Genomic DNA, 22857 nt, shown 5'->3' on the forward strand with positions numbered 1-22857 from the left:
TCTAAGCCACTCAAGCCGTATGACCTATGGATGGTAAATCCCACGTTAATGTTCCATGTCCCATATAACCTCCAAATCGAGGGTCCATTTCTTACCACACCCCATCTTATTACATCCTAAGTATGGGTTCACATACACAAGAGGGATTACCCACTAGTAAGTGTAGTGAATATAGATCTATAAATGACTTATAATAATTCCTGGGAAAATATATAGTTATAGCATGACAGACATATATTAAGCATAATAATCACAATAAGTCATGATGTGAACTATCGATTAAAATGAGAGTTATCATGTAAGTAACTATCGCACGTAATCATGGTTCACAACTATCAATTATAAATCAGATATAAATAATGTATTAAGAATTCATAACTAGTGTAAGAAGTCGCGTGCTATGAGAAAACAATTGGGATTCTAATAAAAACTATTACTTAAACTAATTTTGAAATGGAAAGATTAAGGGGAAGAAGTCATCGCCTAACCCTATAGCTTGATCGAGACTTCGTGATAGGTTATCTTGCCTTTAGGCTATCCCTTGTCCTAATTAGCACAATTTTTTTAAAATTAGATGTTTTAAAGCTAGCTAAGAGAGAGAGAGAGCTATCATCATTACTCTCTCTCCTTCATCTCTCTCTTCCCTTTTTCATTCTCTATCTTCCACCATGGTAGTAAGACCTTGGACGTCCCAACTCTCCAAATTCCTACCACCTTTCTCACCTTAGATCCCCCATATCCTGCCATCAAAAAGCTCATCTCCACCATTGAAGGAGCCCCATTGGAGCTTTGGAGCATCAAGGAGGAATAAGGAAGGTGGGTGCTTCTTTCTTCCACTCTCTCTTTCCTTACTTCTTTGTGATGGTGTGGTCATGTGACCCACTTGAATGGACCCCACTACAAGGCTTGTATCCTATCCAAACCATCTATAGGTAGGACCCACCTTATATGTACTGTATCAACAACACTCATCATTTGGTGGCCCACCTAAACAGGGCCCACCTTATGAGTGTGATAGGCTCAGACTGTCCGTACGGTGGACGTCCATGGAAAACACAAATATAAGCTTGGTTTTCAAGCCTTTTTGGTGGCCCACTTGTGTAGGCACCACCTTGATGAATGGATTCAATCCACGCCGTTCATTCCTTTCCTAAGATCGTTTTAGGCGTCGATCCGGAAGATGGGACCAATCAGACTTTCCGGCGGGCCACATGGCAAAAAGCGGGTTTACCATTGAAATATCCCTTGTTTCCATCAAAACAGGCCCAATATTGGACTTGTTTTGTTTGTTTTGAGCCATGGAGGGCCATTGGCGGGTAGATTCACCTTACGTGGGCCCCACATGAGCAACCCTAAAACCAAATTCAAAAAAAAAAATTTAAGCCCGGTTGGCGGGGCGACCGCGCACGCACGGCGGCGGGCGAAACCCACGGCCAGCCGTGGCCCCACCATGATGTTTGTATGACGTCTAAACCGTTCATGAGGTGGGTCCCCGATTGGCGTGGGCCCCCTCCAAAATTTAGGCCCATCCAAAGTTCGGATGGCCCACATCACAGAAAAAAAGGTGAATTGAACATTGAAAACCTTGTTGGGTCCACAGAGCTTTGGATCAAATGAAATTTGTTTTTCCCTTTCATCCGTGTTGGGACCTTATGAATGGGTTGGACGGAAGATAAACGTTATGGTGGGCCCCACGGGGCACAACAGGGATGTATGTATCTTTTTTTTTGCACCCGTCCACTGACGGTGGACGGTGGCAACCCACCAAATGTATGGATCTAATCCACACCATCCACGTGTACTTGGATGGTGGGACCTAATGTATGTGGGCCACACTGTGATGTATGTTTTGATCCACCCGTCTAGCCGTGGTACCCACCTTGATTTATGTATTTAAGCTGCACCGTCTAGATGCACCTGACGGTGATACCACCTTGCTGGATGAAGAGCAACAAGAATATCAGCTTGAATCACGGCAGTAGGCCGCGTGTATGTGGGACCCACACGCTGTATGTGCTGTATTCCCATAGTCCACGTGGGACCTACCTAATGCCTGACTCATCCTCACCGTCTAGCATTTCTGGATGGTGGAAAATCCACAAATATCAGTCATATTCATGGCTGAGGTGGGACATACGTGTGAACCCACCCCTGACGAATGCGTTTAATCCATGAGGGAAGCAATGATGAATGAGCCTTATCCAGACCGTCCATCCACCAGTCAGAAAACTGCTGGATCGACATCTGCAGTTCTGTGCGGCAGATCATATGGGATGCATCACATCCAACCGTCTATCGGTGGGTCATCCCTCAAGTGGACCACACTACAAAACAGTGAGGATTGACGTCATCAGGTTACGTAGGACTGTATCCACATTGTCCATTTAGACGGTGTGCTGTGAGCCTCACCGTGCTCTGCAGCCACACCTTCCATCTGACGTGTGCTGGGTGGGCCACCATGACGTGTGGGTTGATCCACACCGTCCAGTTTATTGGATGGTAGGCCCCACCTTTGATGTATGCCTTTCATCCAACCGTCCATCTAGGCATGGGCCACCTAGATGTTTATCTCTACCACCCACTGCCATATGGGGTCCAGAATGATGTATGTCTTTCAACCAGATCATCCATCAGGGCCCTGCCCGTGTTGCAATTCACACCGTCCACTGTTTAGGACAGTGGGACCCACTGTAGTGTGTTTTATCCTTGCCATCCGCCCAAACTGTGGAACTCCACCGTGATGGTTGTATTGCACAGCGTCCATCTGTAGGGCTAGCTGTGATGTATTTGTTATCCATGTCGTCCAACTATATGGACCCCCCACCAGCAATTCACTTGTGGTGTCAACATCAGCAAGTTTGGCCTGATCATGGGTATGTGTTATGTCCCAACCGTCCGTCCATATGGACAGTGGGTCCCACGCTGCATGATGTCAACAAGTTATGTGGGTCCCATTTGATGTATGTGTTCTTCACATCGCCCATCTGTTTTGCCAGGACCCACCATGTTTCATCCACACCGTCTAGGGGGTCTGGACAGTGTTGGACAATGTTTGGATAGTGTTGAATTACATGGACAATGTTTGGGCGGTGCTGACCATCGCTGGTGCGTCATGTGCTAAATAGAATGATAGTGTATAATGATACACATGTTGTACCTGCCACTATTGAAATGATTTTAGATGTAATCCAAGCTCTCATCCACATCCTAGTGGGACCCATCGTGATGTATTTAGGCCGTCCTTTGGCTGGACCGTTGGTAGGCCCAGCTATGATGAGTAGGCCCACTTGCTGCATGTACAAGGCCCACTTGTGATGTATATCTGAGGCTTGCTTATTGTGTATTTGAGGCCCGTGTGATGAGGCCCACATGATGTATTTGAGGCCCAGGTGCAGGGCCCACCTGTTGTGTATTCATGGCTCTCTTTGGCGTGGTCCATTTAGCTATATTTGTGGCCCTTGTGAGGTGTATTGGGCCCATTAGTGCGGCCCATGTAATGTAGCCCATGTAATGCGACCCGCTTGATATTCAAGGCCCATGGGCGAGGCTCAAAGTGATGTATTCAAGGCCCATGGACGTGACCCGTTGTGATACACTCGAGGCCCTTGTATGAAGCCCAATGCGATGCATGTGGGGCCCAATGTGATGCATGTATATCCGCTGCGTTGCCTATAAATCCCTTATGTGGGCCACTCCTTGGGAGTAATGTTGGTTAGATGCCCTCATTGAGGGGCAATGATGGTTAGGCGTTCTCATTGTGACCTTCCCTTAGGCTTTGTTAGGCCTGTTCTCCTCGTGGGTTAACCCAAATAAGTAGGCCCCATTCGCCATAGACGGATGACTCTATGCTATCAGATTTGATATAACCACGGCCGAGTGTCGATCTTTATACTATGGTTACTCGGCTGATCACCTATGGACCTCGCTTTGTTTATCTACTGATTATCGGTGCCAATTATCGAGGCCGTTTATCTTGACCGATCGCCGATTAGCGATCGAGGCCGTTTATCATGACCGATTGTCGATTAGCAATCGAGGCCGTTTATCTTGACCGATTGTCAATTAGCAATCGAGGCCGTTTATCTCGACCGATTGCCGATTAGCAATCGAGGCCGTTTATCTCGACCGATTGCCGATTAGCAATCGAGGCCGTTTATCTCGACCGATTGCCGATTAGCGATCGAGGCCGTTTATCTTGAACGATTGCCGATTAGCGATCGAGGCCGTTTCCAATTAGCGATCGAGGCCATTTATCGTGATCGATTTGCTGATTCCGATTATTGACCGATTTCAATTGTCGAGGCCGATTATCGAGACCTATAGGGTGTATATGCGACTCGTAGTTGAGGCCCTTTGTGATGTGTGTTAGGCCCATGTGAAAGGCCCATCGTAATGTGTATTAAGGTCTTGAGTGAGGCCCATGGTGTTGTATATTTGTCCCTTGTGTGAGGTCATGGATCCATTATATGTGAGGATCATTCCTCGGGGGCAATGTTGGTTAAATTTCACATTGTCGAGGTCGATTGTCGATGTCGATCATTGATACCGATTATGAGTATGTGATTGCATAGCATCATGATACATGCCCACACGCATCATCTGCATGCTTGTTATGAGAGGTGGTTGACCATTGCATATTTCATTAGACAGATTGTTATGAGACTCCTTGATAGGCGGAGGTTATTCACATGAGCGCATGGTATGCGCGGATTGATGCATGGATGGATTGTATGACTCATGCGTCTTGCATTATGTGCCCTAGCGACATCGGGGTTGTAGCCTCCACGCATATCGTGGATGGCCGGAATGGATACTGGTCTACATGGGGTGCTATAGATATCCCCTGGTGAAAGTCCCTAAACCCTCTTGGTTCCGAGGTTGCTTCAACGTCTAGACCGAGTGGATGCATGAGCACATGAGGGCCATATATCGTTAGGCTGCGTCTCTCATTGTGTCGTGGTCGGTTGGAAGGGGGTACGACCTTACCTGCTCGAGAGGAGGGAGCAATGCTAGGCTGAGTCTGACCAACTCGAGGAATGGGTCCGCTATCGACAAGCCGGGCCCAATATCGGCAGGCGAATAGTGAGGTCTCTTCTACTCACCTTGTTACACGCGATGGGGTGACAATCTGGTTTGAAGTGTAATAGGCCCTGGTGATTTTTCAGAGAGAAACCGTATTGATATATGGACTTATTGAGCAGGAGTTGCATACTTATGTATTCATTTCATTCACTACCCACTTGGGCTGCTGGTGCGCAACTAATTATTGTGTACCTTCGCATGGCCAGGATTTCGGTTGGGTGCGCGACTAACCTGAGATCAGGAGTTTACCACATTAAGTCTGACTATCCAAATTAGGTATGGGACGTGTTTGAATAGAAGTCCCTTGTGATGGATCCCGTAGCCTACGATACTACATACTATCATCCCGACTTCACACTCCGGCTTGGTCATTTCATTCGCACTGCATATTACATTGCATCTGCAGTACTTAGCATTTTGGGTTACCATGTTTCTGCATTTATATGGCCTAGACGGACTTGGCAGGATTTACGTCTTGCATTGTACCCTCGGTATTTGATATTTGGCTCTCTTTGGCTCCTCATTTATATGGTTGATCTAAATTGCTTACTCTGATATTGTATCTTGTCAGTGTTTCTACTTATTCCATTGTCTGATTTATGGCATTGTATTGTATTCTTAACTCTTACCTTGTGCACAACCTTCACCACCCCCAAGCTTTCTATAAGCTTATGCACGATAGATGCGTGCAGGTGTTATTAGGTTGCAGTAGCATTGAGCTTGGAGCGTGCAGTTGTATTCTGGAGCTTTGTTTTCGATATATGTACTTTTCCCTTTTTGCATTGTACTCAAATGATTATATTAGTGGATATATGATGATGATGTTGCATTTGTGAATTGGGTAATCTTATGGTTATGCTTATTATGAATTAAATGTACCAAAAAAAAAATCTTCCTGGTAGGATCCCAGGATCGGAATCTGGCATATGGACACTAGGAGCCGAGAATGGGGTACTACCACGCTCCATCTTATTACATCCTAAGTATGGGTTCACATACACAAGAGGGATTACCCACTAGTAAGTGTAGTGAATATAGATCTATAAATGACTTATAATAATTCCCGGGAAAATATATAGTTATAGCATGACAGACATATATTAAGCATAATAATCACAATAAGTCATGATGTGAACTATCGATTAAAATGGGAGTTATCATGTAAGTAACTATCGCACGTAATCATGGTTCACAACTATCAATTATAAATCAGATATAAATAATGTATTAAGAATTCATAACTAGTGTAAGAAGTCGCGTGCTATGAGAAAACAATTGGGATTCTAATAAAAACTATTACTTAAACTAATTTTGAAATGGAAAGATTAAGGGGAAGAAGTTATCGCCTAACCCTATAGCTTGATCGAGACTTCGTGATAGGTTATCTTGCCTTTAGGCTATCCCTTGTCCTAATTAGCACAATTTTTTTAAAATTAGATGTTTTAAAGCTACTATAGGCTTTAGGAAGGAGTTTCATATACCGATTTATTCGCATACCTAAGAGGTTGTTTTAATGAAGTTTGGTCCAAATGTGGCCTTTCTATTGTGCCTGATTTGGTGGAGAGTTGGGATAAAAGTCCTGTAGTTATAATGTAGTTAACAACTATACACATATAGAACTTCTCATCTAATGGTTTGGTTAGGCTTACTTGTTGTGCAAATCCACTATGATTTGGACTGATAATTCCAAGTCGTGGTTCAGCTGAACCTAGCCCTAAAATAGGCAATTTTTTGGTTAGTTCAAGCTCGGGTCAACTCAATTGGGTGGCTTGGTTGAAGCCATTTTCTGGTTTTCTCGTGGCAGGGCCCTAGCCCTCAAATTTCTAGCCATATAAGGGCTGAGTTGGACTAAACTGCGTTAGTTTTTTTTTTTTTTTTTTTTTTGGGGGGGGGGGGTTGGACTTGACCCAGTTGCTGTAGTTCAGCTTGGACTCGGCTCAGCTGATGTGGCTGAGTTCAGTTTGGACTCCTTATCACTTACACAACTACTGAGGTGGGGGCGTTCGGGCATTACCTGGATCGTCCTGCACGTTCATTGGGACTCCTTATCACTTATACAGCTACTGCAATGGGTCGAGTCGACACTACTGGCAGTTGGGTCAACGTCCCTATCTCCTTCTGCTACCCTTTCTCCTTTCTTTCCCCTCGTCCAGAGCCCACCATGCCTAGGCCTGACACAACATGGCCTGAGCCCTGCAACTTGGACTGGCCGACTTGGACTAGGATGGGAGTGCATCAGCTTACTCACCCACCCTCCTCTCTCAACCTTTCTTCCTCTCTGGGTATGGTGAGTTGGTCTGCACTGACACAACTCGACATTAACTGGGTTGACTTGGTATAGTGCGGCACCGAGTTCACTCACCTTTCTCCCCTCCTCTCTCTCTCCCTTTCTCCATTTCTTTGATTCCCACTCTCCCTCTCTATCCCTTGTAGTGGTGCTACTGGTTTGTACTGACCCAACTTGGTTCGAGTTAAACGGGTCGAGTTGGTGCGGTGCGGCACCGAGCTCACTATTCCCACACTCACTCTTTCTTTTCTATTTCCCCTTTCTCTCTCTACCCTTGGTGCGAATTCCAAGATGCACGCTCTCCTTTTATAGCTAGGAGGAGTGTTTGTATGATCCATCTAATTACTGAGATAGGGTGCTGAATTTATGCTCTCATCTTAGTTTCTTGAATGCATGGGGCCCATCCATCACGTGGGATGGATTCTTAACAATGTGACCCTTTGGAAAAACGTTTCTGATCAAGTTAAGGACCCATTACATCGTGGTGGGTTTGTCGGCTCAACGGAGAAGAAGGCAAAGCCTCTAATGAAATTTTCCTTCTGTCCGGTTAAAGTGGCGATCTAGTCCGCTTGTATGGATCAGATGGGGCCCCAGATCACTACGGGGCCCATTTATCTCGTTAGCAATCACGGTATTGATATCATCTCCTTAGAAATTCGGCTGTAGCTTTATTCTCATGTGTAAGAAGCTTCAATTGGATAGAGTCGTTGCCGCCTTAGCAGGGACAGCCGAGATTAGTCCACAGCACTCAGGGAGGGGCTCGGATCGTGCCAATGTGATTGCCTGAAGTGGAAAGGTTTCCCATGCCTTTTCCGCCTCCCAGCTGGTTGTCCGCCTTTTTTAGGTGTTACAGGAAGTGTCGAGAGAGACTCCCATCGATCGGTTGAGATTAAAAATGAGCCAACGTGTCGGATCGCTGATGTGGCAGTCACCCGACCCTCTTCATTGGAGGGAGAACGATGCATGCCACCATCTGGCCTCTTCCTAAGTGCATGTGTGCGTGTATGGGTTTGCCCAGTTGACGTGGGTCTGGTCGGATCTGCCGTCCGGTCAAGATGGATGATCCTAATCATGATGGTGGGCCTTAGTTTGGGTGGACGAGTATTGCCCAATTCAAACCTCAGGTTGGACTGAAAATGAGAGAGGAATTTTCCTCATTTTTATAACTTCTATCGGGTCAAATGTTGTTTGACCCGATGCTCCATTTGGTGTGTGGTGGGTGCACGTCTCAGGTGCACATGTGCCACGAATGTGGGGCCCACCGTGATGTCTGTGAGAGATTTGCTCCGGCCATCTCTTTTGATGGCCATGATTGGGGCCCTTGATCGAGGATTGGCCATACTAAGACTCAGGGGGGCCACACTATGTGATCCTTGACTCTCTATAGTAGATTCTAATAATCCCTTGGTGAAATTGGTTTAAAATTATTATCCAATGGTCATACAGGACCCTTAGTAATAGTAGCTATTCTAGTTAGTTATTCATTAGCTCCCTTTCACGATATTTTTGATTGCATTATTTTCTTTCCTTTCCACTTAAGGATTGGATGGTTGTCCCATTGGTGAAGGTTATTTTGAATCTGGGGTGGTTAGTAGTTAGGTTTACTCATGTGGCTAGTGCATGGTCTTATTTAGTTTCTACGAGACTTCGGTGACGTGCCCAGGTGTTGATGGATGGTTTCGACAAATGGTTGAAGGTTTCTCCCTGCCTTGGTTTAAGTTAGAACTATTTATTAATTAGGTTCACAGTTATACTACCAAGGGTTTACTATAACACACGTGTATCAGAAGTGCGGGGTGTTACAGTCTATCCCCCTAAAAGAAAAAAAATTTGTCCTCGAAATTACTTGTGATGTGTCGTCGAATAGGTGGGGGTACTTCTCCTTAACCTCTACTTTCCATTCCCAAGTTGCCTCTTCTTTTCCATGATGCAACCAGAGGACTGTGACCAGCGGTATTGTCTTTGTCCGTTGGACTTGCTCTTTGTTCATGATGCGGATAGGTTCCTCTGTGTAGGAAGTGTTGTTTGTAAGTTTAACCTGTTCCCAGCTGATGATATGCGACTCGTCTGGCATGTATTTCTTCAACATAGATACATGGAAGACATTGTGTATGTTAGCTAACACGATAGGTAGTGCCAAGCGGTATGCTATGACTCTCACATGATTCAAGATCTCGAATGGCCCAATGAAACGAAGTGCTAACTTTCCCTTTTTCCCAAATCTCATCAAGCCCTTCATAGGTGAAACCTTCTAGGATACATGATCGCCTGTTGCAAACTCCAAGTCTCGATAGCGATTATTTGTATAGCTATTCTGTCTACTCTAGGCGACACATAGTCATTTCCAAATAACATCGATCACTTAAGAAGTAACTTAGACGAGTTCAGGCCCTAGCAAGCTCCTTTCTCCTACTTTTGCCCAATATTGAGGAGCTTGACAAGGGCGACCATAAAGAGCTTCGTAAGGTGCCATGCCTATGTTGGACTGAAAACTATTATTGTAGGCAAACTCTGTAAAAGCCAAGTGATCATCCCAGTTTCCCTTGAGGTCCAAAATGCATGCCCTTAACATGTCCTCCAGAATCTGATTTGCCCTTTCTATCTGCCCGTCTGTCTAAGGATGAAAGGCCATACTAAACTTGAGTTCTGTGCCCAGTTCTTCTTGCAACCTTTTCCAAAAAGTAGAAGTAAACCAGGAGTCTCGGTCTGATATGATTCTCGGGGAACCTCGTAAGATCGAACGACTTCACGAATGTACAGCCTTGCCAAATCATTAGTCGAATTTGTCGTACGAATGAGAAGGAATCGGGCAGATTTTGTCAGACTATCCACAATAATCCAAATCGAGTCATGCTTTCTTTGAGTCCTAGGAAGCCCAGATATAATATCCATAGAGATGCTGTCCTACTTCCATTCTGCTAGTGGTAGTGGTTGGAGGAGGTCTGCAGACTTGCGATGGTTGGCCTTGATCTTCTAATACACCACATATCTTGCCACAAAGCTTGCTATGTCCCTCTTCATGTTGCTCCACAAATACTGTCTCTTCACATCGTTATACATCTTAGTACTGCCCCGAGTGTATGGCTAATCTGGAATGATGCGCTTCTACCATCACCTTTCTTCTCAGGTCTGCATTGTTGGGTACACATACTCGTCCCTGATAGTGGAGGCCGCCGTCGCCTCCAACTCTCCAGTCGGGCATTTCTTCGCTTTTACACCTCTCCCTCATCTTGCTAAGCTATTTGTCCTGACTTTGAGTAAAGATCACCTGGTGGACCAAGGTTGGCTCTACAGTTAAAAGGGCCACATAAGCATCTGGTCACCAAGGGTAAGCTAGATATCAAAGTCCTGGACGAACTCCATCATCTCCCACTCCTTGATCATCAAGGTGGTTATCAGCTCATGTTTCTTCTTTTGACATAGGGCATCAGCAACGGAGTTCGCTTTACCAGGATGGTAAGATATATTGAAATGGAAGTCCTTGAGTGTCTCCATCCACCAACGCTGATGCATATTCAAGTTCTTTTGTGTGAATATATATTTTAAGCTCTTGTGATCACAGAATAGCTGGAATTCCTCTCCGTAGAGGTAGTGTCTCCATATCTTTAGGGCGAAGACCACCACTGCCAATTCCAGGTCCTGCGTCGGGTAATTCTCTTCGTGCTTCTTCAATTGCCTCGAAGCGTAGGTGATCATCATGTTATTTTGCATCAGTACACATCCTAGCCCCATTTTTGAAGCATCGTTATACACTACAAATTTCTCTCCTTATTGTGGAAGAGTGAGTACTGGTGCGGATGTCAGTCTCATCTTTAGCTCCTGGAAGGCTGCTTCCGTGTTCTCATCCCACGTGAATCGGGCATTCTTCTTTGTCAGTTGGGTGAGCAGTCGCGCGATCCTCGAGAATTCCTTGATGAAGCATCTGTAGTATCCTGCCATGCCCAAGAAGCTTCAAACCTCGGTGAGAGTGGTGGGCTGCTCCCACTTAGATACTGCCTCCACCTTGGCGAGATTGACTGTTATGCCTTCTACTTTCACTACGTGCCCCAGAAACTTTATTTACTCTTCTTAGAAGTCACATTTGGTCAGCTTAGCATACAGCCGATTCTCCTTCAAGGTACTTAGGACCATGCGCAGGTGTTGTTCGTGCTCCCCTTGGCTTTTAGAATAGACCAAGATATCATCGATAAACATGATTAAGAACCGATCCAGGTACGACATGAATATTTGGTTCATCAGGTCCATAAATACTACCGGAGCATTAGTGAGGCCAAAAGACATTACCAGGAACTCGTAGTGCCCATAGTGAGTCCTGAATGCCGTCTTAGGGATATCCTCATCCCTGATTCTCAACTGATGGTATCCTGATCACATGTCGATCTTGGAGAAGTATTTGACACCCTTAAGTTAATCAAACAAGTCATCAATGCATAGTAGAGGGTACTTGTTCTTTATCGTCACTTCGTTCAGTCTCCTGTAATCTATACAGAGACGCATCGACCCATCATTTTTCTTCACAAAAAGGACCGGTGCTCCCCAAGGGCTGACTCTGGAGTGAATAAACCCCTGAGTTAGTAGCTCGTCTAACCTCTTAGCTCTTCCATCTCACAAGGGGGCATGCGAAACGGGGGCAATGATATAGGGGTTGTTCTCGGGTTGAGATCTATGCAGAAATCTATTACTCGCCTAAGGGCAGCCCAGGTATCTCCTGAAATATCTCGGGAAAATCCCGCACTACCAGTATCGGGCTGATGACGGCCTCGACTGACTCTGGTTGACCTAGAGCTTGCAAGCTCTCGAATGCATCATGCTTATTTCTCCCCTTCACTGTAAAGGACGCCTACCCGGGGACGGATATAGTGACTGTTTTATCGCGGCAGTCCATCACTGCTCGAACTCGTGAAAGCCAATCCATACTGAGGATGACGTCAAATTATCAAATGGGCATAATGATTAGGTCCACAGCTACTTCGTGGTTTGCGAGGGTTAGGGGACACGCTTTACATACTTTATTTGTTTAAACGAATTTACTCATGGGGGATGCTACTACTAAGGGGCATGCATTCAGGTTGTATTCAATTCTAAATTTTTCGTAATAACAGAGTCTATGAAAGATAATGTTGCGCTAGAATTGAACAAGATGAGTATATGGGTACTATTGATGTGAGTTGTACCGTGGATTGTCTGGAGAGGGTCCTCCTCGGCCTCTGTAGAAGCAATTCCATACATGCCAGTAAGGGGAATCCTGTGCTGAGCTGGAGGTCCTAATCTAGGCGGCTGAGGTCTAGGTGCCACTCTCGCTGCTACTTGGTTCGGTTGGGGACGATTCGCTTGTGGTGGAACGCCCTCATCTCTCATTCTCTTGTAGTAGTTTCGAGCAATGTGACCATCCCTATTGCAGTAATCACAGCACTTGTTGGGAGGCATGGGCGGAGCATGTCATGCCCCAAACCCGGAAATAGGGCTCACAAAATTCCCGATCGCCGAATCTGGTGCCAACAGCCTCTGCAGTACCCCATTCTTGGCTCCCAGTGCACATACACCAGATTCCAATGTCGGGAACCTATAAGGAGGATTTTCCAACATACATTTAACTTGTAATAAGCATAACCATAACTTTAGCCAAATTACACAGGCAACATCATCATCACATAGCCACTAATAAAATAGTTGAATACAATGCTGAAAGGGAAATACATATATCAAAAATCAAAACTCTAGAAGACCGCTGCACGCTCCAAGCTTAACGCTGCTACAACCTATTGTCACCTGCACGCATCTATCGTCCATAAGCTTATAGAAAGCTTAGAGGGTGGTGTGAGTGTGTGCGCAAGATAAGTGCTACGCACACAAATATAACACCATAATCATACAATGTCGGAAATACTGGCAAGATCATGAATCATAAGATATCGGAGTAAGCTGAAACATACTGGTAAGTCCATAAGTCATACAATATCAGAGTATAGAATGCAGATCATAATGAGCTAAATATCAGATGTCGAGGATGTAATATTATATGCAAATCCTGACGAGCCACAAATACCATCAACCTTATCTAAGCCATATAAATGCAGAAACATAGTAACCCAAAATGCTAAATGTTGTGAATGCAATGCAATATGCAGTGCGAATGAAATGACTTAACTGGAGTGAAGTCGGGATGATAGTACGTTGTATCGTAGGCTATGGGGTCCATCACAAGGGACTTCTATCCAAACTATTCCTATAACTAAATTTGGATAGTCAGACTCAATGTGGTAGACTCCTGATCTTAGGTTGATCGCGCAGCCCAATCGAAATCCTAGCCATTGCGAAGGTACACATAACAAATAGTTGCGCACCACCAACCTGAGTGGATAGTGAATGAATGAATGAATGATTATGCAACTCCCACTCAATAAGTCCACATATCAACACCGTACATCACTGGGATAATCATCGGGGTCTAGTACACTCTACATGCAATCGTCACCCACTGGATGCGCAACCATGCAAGTGGAAGAGACCTCACTATCTTCCTGACAAGTAGTTAGCCAATATCTACTCGGCATGTTGATAGCGGACCCAATCACGAGCTAGTCAAACTCAGCCTAGCTATGCCCACTATCCTCGGGCGGGTAAGTCCACCACCCCTTCCCAACCGACCACAACACAGTGGGAGATGTGGCCTGCTGGTATTCGGCACTCGGGCGCTTATGTATCCACTCGGTCTAAACGTTGGGGCATCTCCTGGCCTCGGAGGTTTAGGGATTTTCACCTAGGGCAATCTATGGTGGCCCGATGATAGTAATAGATTTTCGATGTCCCATCTGGCCATCCACAATATGCCTGTGGAGGCTACGACCCTGATGTCACTAGGGCGTACAGTAATCATATCCCAAAATACGAGATGCATGAGTTATACAATCCAGTCATGCATCAATCTTGCGCATATGTACGCTCTTGTAAGACAATCTCCACCTATCAGGGAGTCTCATAACAACCTGTCCAATGACAAATGCAATGGTCAACCACATCTCATAACAAACATGCACATGATGCGTATGAGCATGTATCATGATGTTATGCTGTCACATACCCATAATTGGCCTCGACAATCAAAATCAGCCCCGACAATCAGAATCGGCTTTGATAATTGGAATCGGCTTAAGGGAAGGTTATAATGTGGACATTTAACCATCATTCCTCATCAATGTGGACATTTAACTAATATTGCTTCTAAGGAGTGGCCCACATAGAGTAAAACATAAAGTGGCCCATGGCCTCACACAAGGACCTAATATAATCACACTGGGCCATAAATACATCAATCGGGCCTTATTTATGGCCACAATTGCATCACAACGGGCCCCATACAATCTCAATAGGCCACATACAATTACAATGGGCCTTACATAAGGGTCTCATACATCAAGTGGGCCGCATCATATGGGTCTTATACATCACATCGGGCCTCATCATATGGGCCTCATATACAACACATCGGGCCACATCACATGGGCCTTGTACATCACTATGGGCCGCTCACATGGGCCTAATACACATCACTAAGGGCCACATCACATGGGCCTAACACACATCACTATGGGCCACATCACATAGGCCTAATACACATCACTATGGGCCACATCACATGGGCCTAACACAGACCACTATGGGTCGCATCACATGGGCCTAATACACATCACTATGGGCCACATCACAGGGGCCTAACACACACCACTATGGGCCGTTCACATGGGTAAAAAATATAAACAGGTGGGCCCCGTACATGGGACAAAAATACATCATGATGGGCCTTGCCCACAGGCCACGATTACATCACAATGGGCTTTGCCCATGGGCCTTGAATACATCACAATGGGCCTTGCCCATGGACATCAGATTTAAGCAGGTGGGCCCCATCATATGGGCCTTAAATATAAGGAAGGTGGGCCCTATCACATGGGCCTCAAATATACATCATGATGGGCCTCATAGATGGGCCGCACCAATGGGCCTTAAGTGGGCTTGGACCACACTAAAAATCACTTCAATAGTTGTGGGTGTAACATGTGTATCATTGTACACTATCATTTCATGGGGCACATGGCTCACTAATGATGATCAACACTGTCCAAACATTTCCTATGTAAATCAGCACCATCCAACCATTATCCATATAAATCAGCACCATCCAACCATTATCCATGTAAATCAGCACCGTCCAGCCATTGTCCATCTAAATCAGCACCGTCCAAACATTATCCATGTAAATTAGCACCATCCAGCCATTGTCCATGTAAATCAGCATCATCCAAACATTATCCATGTATATTAGCACCATCCAGCCATTGTCCATGTAAATAAGCATCGTCCAAACACTGTCCAGGTAAATCAGCACCCTCCAAACATTGTCCATCACCGTCTAGCATAATCTGGATGGTGTGGATAATATAAAATAAATACATTAGGGTGGGTCCCACCTGTTGATAGGGAAAAACGGATGGACGTGTGAATATACAACACATCGTCAAAGTGGGCCCTGCCCATCCAGAACACAGATGGACGACATGGCTAACAGATACATCATAGTAGTCCCTGCACAGCTGTTGGATATCCGTCCAGCAGTGTCCAGATGGACAGCAGATGATGAAACACATACATCACAGTGGCCTAACACCGTCTAGCTAGTTCAGCACCATCCAGATGGTTTGGATGGTGTGGATGAAACAAATACATCACGTTGGCCCCTGCACAGCACCGTCCAGACAAATGGATAGTGCAGATGTAACCATCCAGATCTACTGGACGGTGTGGATTTCTCACACAAACCAAGGTGGGCTCCACCGTGATGGATGGCATGCACGCATTAGGTGGGCCACACGTACCTCAATACCAAAAAAATGAGAAGAAAAGAAAAAGGAGAGAGGGGAAAGAAGGGAGAGAGATCGGTTGTGGGAGGGGCCCCGCCACTATGGGCCCCTCTTAACAATGCATACATCAAGATGGGTCCCACCACAAGTGGGCCATCAAATAAAAATCAAGGGTAAAAACTCTAAAATCAGCCATCGTTGATCTCCTCTTCCTTCTTCTGCCAACACGATGTAGAGCTCCAAGTGGTGGATTTTAACAGTTGAGATGGACTTAGGATGGTGGGATTGGGTGGTAGGAAGGTGGGCCACACCAAGCTCTCTCATGGAGGTTGGGATGTTTGGGTTGCTTAGGAGAATGAGAGAGATGAGAGATGTGAGTGATGGGTAAGTGATGGATGTCCTTGATAGGGGATAGGTTGTAAGAGAGAGAGTTGACTTTGGGGTTGCTTAGGGGTGGGGTGTGAGGTGATGTGTACTTGACATGAGTTGTGATTGATGAGATTGATTTCAAAGCTCTCTCTTGGGTTTTACAACTACGCAGCGTTTTTCCTTGAATTGAACACGGGCCCACATCTCCTGGCCTGGGTATCGCCTCGGTGCACGAGACGTCGGAACCGCGGCCGCAACACGGTCGCTAGGGTATAAGTCTCGGGTTGAGCCGATTCTGGAATATGGGATACAACCGAGGATTGCACGTAACTACTATCTACACATCGCTGGTCGCCGACATTCGACCGGGAGGACCGTGGAAGCCTACGGAACGGTACGGGCTAGGATACGGGTCTCACAGAGTGCCTACAGGTACGATCTTGAATCTTTTCTCTAGTACTTACGGGGTAGGAGGCGCTTTCTTAGGCCTGCCTGGGGCATCCCTAGTTGGCGGCGTGCCCTCATGGTGCACTCAAAATCTTTCTCAACCAGCATGGCTTTATCCACCATTTCTATAAAGTCTTTAAAGTCCCATGTGCATGGCCGCGTTGGATCCCTGGTTTGAGCCCTTCCTTGAACTTTTGTAGCTTGTACTTTGTATCTTCCAGGGCCTTGGGTACGAATCGAGAGAGTTCATCGAACTGTGCTTCATACTGGGCGAAGATCAAGTTGCCCTGTTCCAGCTTCAAAAACTAGGCTATCTTTTCATTTCTACATGATTAGGGAAAATATTTCTCCAGGAACTTCATCCTGAATCCTTGCCATGTCCATGAATATGTAGGAAGAATGCCCTGCTGCATGCTCTACCACTGATTCTCTGCTTCTCCCTCCAGGAGGTACGTGGCCAAGTTAACCATCTAGGTGCTCGAACACTCCAGTGGTTTAATCATCTTGGTGACCCTAGTCAGCCAGTGCTTTTGCTTGTATCGGGTCAGGAGCCCCTTTAAACATAGGGGGTTAGAGTCTCTGGAACCTTTCAAATATGTCCGCGCCCCAGACATCGTCGTCTTGTGACTTCGCCCCACGATTTCTATCTCATAGGGCCTCCATCATAAGTGCATGCATAGCTTGCTACTGCTACATGAATGCAGCCTGCCGCGGTTTTATGGCTACCGCCATCTGTCCAAAGGCCGCGAATGCTGCTGTCTCGGCCTGTGCATCCATGGAAGTGTCGTATGAAGGTGTCCCTGGCTAAAAGGGATGCGAAGGCATACCCAATGGAATAACCTCTAGAGGAGGAGAATCCCCTCTGGCCTTAGACTCCATGTCTGGGTTTGTGACTCCAGGAGGGAGGCCTGCCATGTACATGGGGCTCCTCTCGCACTGGCGCTCTGTCGGTGGGAGGGCTGGTATATCGATTGTGTGAGCCCGCTGTGACTGCAGTACGGGAAGCATATCTTCCTGTAAGGTTAGAATTTCACAGTTTAGACTTTATCTAAGGGTTCTCCCAAGGTAACCTGGGAAATGCGATAACATTCTAACGATGGGAGAAATGATGCAGAAGTAAGGGATCTGTTATCAAGTTTCCTTCTTGTAACTAAGATAACAACACCTATGCCACATGCCGTCTTATTTCCTTGTTTCAGGATGATTATTTGAAGTTACTAAGTTTGGCAATCATTCCTACGGACTATTAGAGGCCCTAAGTATATTGTTTCTATGTTCTTTTATCCTAACTATTCTTAAGGGATTTTTTTCCTAAGTTTTGTTCTATCTGAGTCTAAGCATGTTGATTCCTCATGAATTTTGTACTAGATATTGATCTCACAGCCTGGCTATCTCACAACCCGGTTTCTAGAACTCGAGTATAGAACTCATTTCCCAAAAACACGAGTGCTAAATAAATAAATGGTAATATATCAAAATCAGAGTGCAATAGCATAAACAAATGTAGATAATACCATATAATTAAATATTAAGATCTTGGTCCACTTAGATGGGGACCTTAAATACAAAATTCATAAGTTTCAGTGTACCAAGACAAACTAGAAAAAGAAATACTGCAACTACTGATTAAGTCCATAATATTCTGCCGCCTCCTACTGCGGCTCTTCCTCGTAGTATCCCTTATCCAATCCTACAACTACGTGTAATGCCCCATGTTTTCAGGACTCGAGTATATAACCCGTTTCCCAAAAACCCGAGTGTTAACCTTGAAAATTCAATATAAATTTGAACCACTTATCATTAATCAGAGTTAACAGCAATGAAGCTAGAATAAACTATGCATTAAATAAAAACATTCCAAGTATAATGAAATTCTAAATGTAGCGCCGATATAGGATTTATACAATCCCAAATAACAAAGTTCGTATAAGAAGAAACAGGAATCTATCAGCTAGTGGTGGAGCTCAATATGGGCCACAAGGACCCCACCTAGCTCTCTAGCTACTCGATCTGCTCTAGCAACCTAGTGAACAGCATCGACTCCCCCTATACTTGCATCAACTGTTACAGTTTGATAGCGTTAATGGCTATCACAGTGAAGAGCCCCCTTTAAGATTACGCACTCATCATTCATAATCCAATATAGATTGCCGGTCATGAAATTAGATACACTAAAAAGGGCACTTCATAGTCATACTCATATTAAGAAAATCAAACCAATCAACAGAATTTCATCATAAGCAAAATATAATGGCAGTCGCAATGCAAGAAAACATGTCCAGATAACCAAACAATCAACCATACGACTTTCTATTGCACCCGAGAATCGTATTTATACGTGAACTCCGCAAGATGGCTAGAAATTGATAAGCGAACTTCAGCTCCACCTAGAAATCATGGTATAAGTGAAATTCATGAGGTGAATAGAAAATCAACATTCAAACCTCTTCTTCATCCAAAGATCATGTCGTATGTGAACTCCGCAAGATGGCTAAAAAATCGATAAGCGAACTTCAGCTCCACCCGAAAATTATGGTACGACTGAACTCTGCAGATGAAGAGATAAACAACATACAAACCCTAGACCACCCAAAAATCATGTAGTACGTGAACACCGTAAGATGGCTAAAAAATTGATAAGCGAACTTTAGCTCCACTCGAAAGTCATGGTACGACTGAACACCACAAGATGGCTAGGAAAATAAACATACAACTCTAGATCACCCGGAAACCATATCGTACGTGAACACTGCGAGATGGCTAGAAAATCAATAAATGAACTTCATCTCCACCCGAGTACGACTGAACTCCGCAAGATGGCTAGGAAACAATAGGGTATGCGAATATAACCAACAAGCGACAAAAGGGCACCAATAGACCATCAAAGCCATGAGGGCAAATATATGATCCAAGCCACATATGCAACGCGTGGTCTAGGTTATGTAAGGCAAGGTATGATCCAAGCTATGTAAGGTAAATAGTTACCACATGATACTAAGTCCAAGATAGGTTCCATTCATTCCATCACTTAAGTGCAAATGATAACATGTAATTAATAAATGCACGTATAACTAAAGAAAATAGCATGTTATTATCAAACCATTTGTGCATGTTATAATTTAAGAGAGATGCCTATCATCCAACAATGAATTTATTTCACAACAAATTAGCATATTCAATAGCAAGATAAGTAACTCGATTAGAAGAATCATGTCATCATCTATATCCAGATTGATGAAATTAAGTGGGAAGCTCAAAGGGTGATTCCTCACCTGCGGGGTTGTGTTACCATCCTTGATTCACGTTTCTGTAAATATCCTTTGGCCCAAAATCATGCAAGTAGCTTCCCAAAGGACAATTTGCATTAGACAAAAGTCCCTAATGTTTTCATCTACTAGCATATTGAAGGTTTTGGGGGATTTAAAAGGGCTCGCAAGTTAAGTTATTTGGGGCCTACCTTAAGGTGACTAGGCCTACAGGCTTTTGTCATAATAGGTGGCCCAACTTTTGGGCCCAAGCCCATTATTGACTAAGGGTTGGACTGGGCCCGTTTTGGCCTTGCTATTGGGTCTGAACATAGGCCCAAATGGGGCTGGCCCACAGCACTTTATGGTGTGGCCCACTGCATTATGAATGAGGTGCGGCCCACCCATTTTGAATGTGGTGCGGCCCATAGAAATTTTAGCTTTAGGCTAGGATCAAAGGCCTAGCTAGAGGCTGCACTTGGCCCCTAGCACAGTCCATCAAGGCCTAGTGAAGGCCTGGTTTTGGGCCAGCTGAAAGGGGGTTTCCAAGGCCTATTTAAAGGCCTAATTTAAGTCATGATTTCAGCTGGATTAAGGGCCCAACTGTTCTCTAGTTTTAGCTGGGTTTAAGGCCCAGATGAGGCCTGATATTAGTCCAGTTGTATGGCCCATCTAAGGCCAATCTTTCTGTCTGATTCAAGGCCCAATTGAGGCCCATGTTCAGCTCAAATCAAGGCCCGCTGGTGGGAAGTTTATAGCCCAAATCAGGGCCTAATAAAGGCTTGATTTCGGACCCATTTGTGGCCCACAATTCAGATGTTGGGCGTGGATAGAAAATACATAGAGGTGGGTCCCACAGAAACTTGCTGACGTCATACACAACAACCATATAGCTGATGTGAGATACACTAGCCAATCTGCTTCTCACCGCCCAATCCCTGGATGGTGAGGATACAACACATAGCTCATGATCAAAACCGACAAGTTTGCTGATGTCCATAGGGCAGTAGCTACTGCTGTGTGGGGCCCGCATCAGATGGGCAGTTTGGATATAACCCATGCCTGACGATGAGGCCCACAGAATTTGCTGTTGCTGATGACAATACGACAGTTATTAGCTGTGGGTGTGACCTGCTGGCTGACCGTCTAGATGGACGGTCGAGATCTAACTCACCTCATGATCGGGACCTACTATTGACGTCAATAGGTAGCTGAGGCTGCGGGGACCCATCATCTTGTCCAATGGACGGATGATGAGGATAGAACACATACTTCACAGTGAGCCCCCTATGCTTGGTGCGGTTGGACAGTTACCTGATAATGGCTCAGATCTTTGTCCAGCACTCCTCAGGCTTGAATCAAATCCAACAGCAGCAGCAAGTGGGCCGGCTGAACAGCAACCCGACCCACTTTCAATGACCGTTCAATTCACGTCCAAATAAGGGCGCAACAGCACTCTGTTCTCACACTTCTCTCCCTGCTTTCTCATTCTTCTCCTCCTTCCTTTCTCCTTCTATCCCTGCTGCTTTCCTCTCTCTTTGTCTTTCTCTCCCCTGCCTTGCCAGTAAACTCGCACCCAGTGAGCCGTTATGAAACACGGTGCGACAGTGTGCCGATCGCAGGAAGGGAGGAAACAGTGCCTATTTTCTCGTTTCCTTTTTTTCTCTTTCTTTTCTTTCCTTTTCTCTCTTCTAAAAACCTACCTTGAAGGGCTTGGATTGTACGGTGTTGAACAGTTGAGATGGAAGGAGGTATAGCCACGTAGATCGCCCTGATTTTCCTTTTTTTTAGAAGTGGGTGTGTTTTCAGCCTAATTTGTGGTTGATGTCGTGTACATTCTAATGGCTGAAACTGGATAGGGTTTCATCCTCTCTATGCCCTCTACAAGATGGGTAGTTCAGATCGTCCATTAAGGTCTTGATCGTGAGCCATGATTCGAACAAACGGATAGTTGTCCGTCCGTTTAAAAATGCCACGGCGCGAGAAAGGAAAAGGAAGGATTTCCTTCTTAGGAAATTTTTGGTCAAAGCTGCTCTGACCGGTCTACTTGGTTCAGTGCACAGTGGGTGCACGTACCTACTATGCATACACAACAATTGTGGGGTCCACAGTGATGTCTGTGATCTAATCCACTCCATTTATTCATTTTGTCAGGTCAAATTGGAGCTCGGCCTAAATAATGAGGTAGATCTATGGCTTAGGTGTGCCATACATGTGAAGTTCATACTTGGCTAGTGGTTTGCGCGACCCATGGTGATGTTAAGTGAAATTTGACCCGTCCATTAGTTTCAACATTAGTATAAAGATAAAAATTCTCGAGTTCTCATAAGCATCGTTTCATATTTTTTTAAGTTCATTCAATTGAAACTTGCGTAGGGAGCTCGTGCTGTCTAAGTTAAAATTCATATTTTTGATAGCCTAGTAGGCTTTATGTTCCAATTCCACAGGCAAGTGGCAAGCTTTCCCATAGAGAGTCTAAAGGGAGACATTTTAATGAGGGTCTTAAAAGCTATACGGTAAGCCCATAATGCATCAGTCAAGTGGAATGACTAATCCTTATGGTCTGGGT

General features: G+C 45.1%; 1 protein-coding gene across 1 annotated transcript in view; it reads right to left on the minus strand.

The window, feature by feature from the left end:
* Positions 1 to 9608, minus strand: part of LOC131244137 (uncharacterized) — a 41555-nt gene extending 31947 nt beyond the window's left edge. Inside the window, exon 1 of the mRNA XM_058243790.1 lies at positions 9216 to 9608. Coding sequence (XP_058099773.1) covers positions 9216 to 9608 — 393 coding nt within the window. The remainder of the gene's footprint in view (positions 1 to 9215) is intronic.
* Between the last annotated feature and the right edge of the window lie 13249 nt (positions 9609 to 22857).

Source organism: Magnolia sinica, chromosome 4, assembly GCF_029962835.1.
Source record: "Magnolia sinica isolate HGM2019 chromosome 4, MsV1, whole genome shotgun sequence".
In the NCBI taxonomy this organism is placed as follows: domain Eukaryota; kingdom Viridiplantae; phylum Streptophyta; class Magnoliopsida; order Magnoliales; family Magnoliaceae; genus Magnolia; species Magnolia sinica.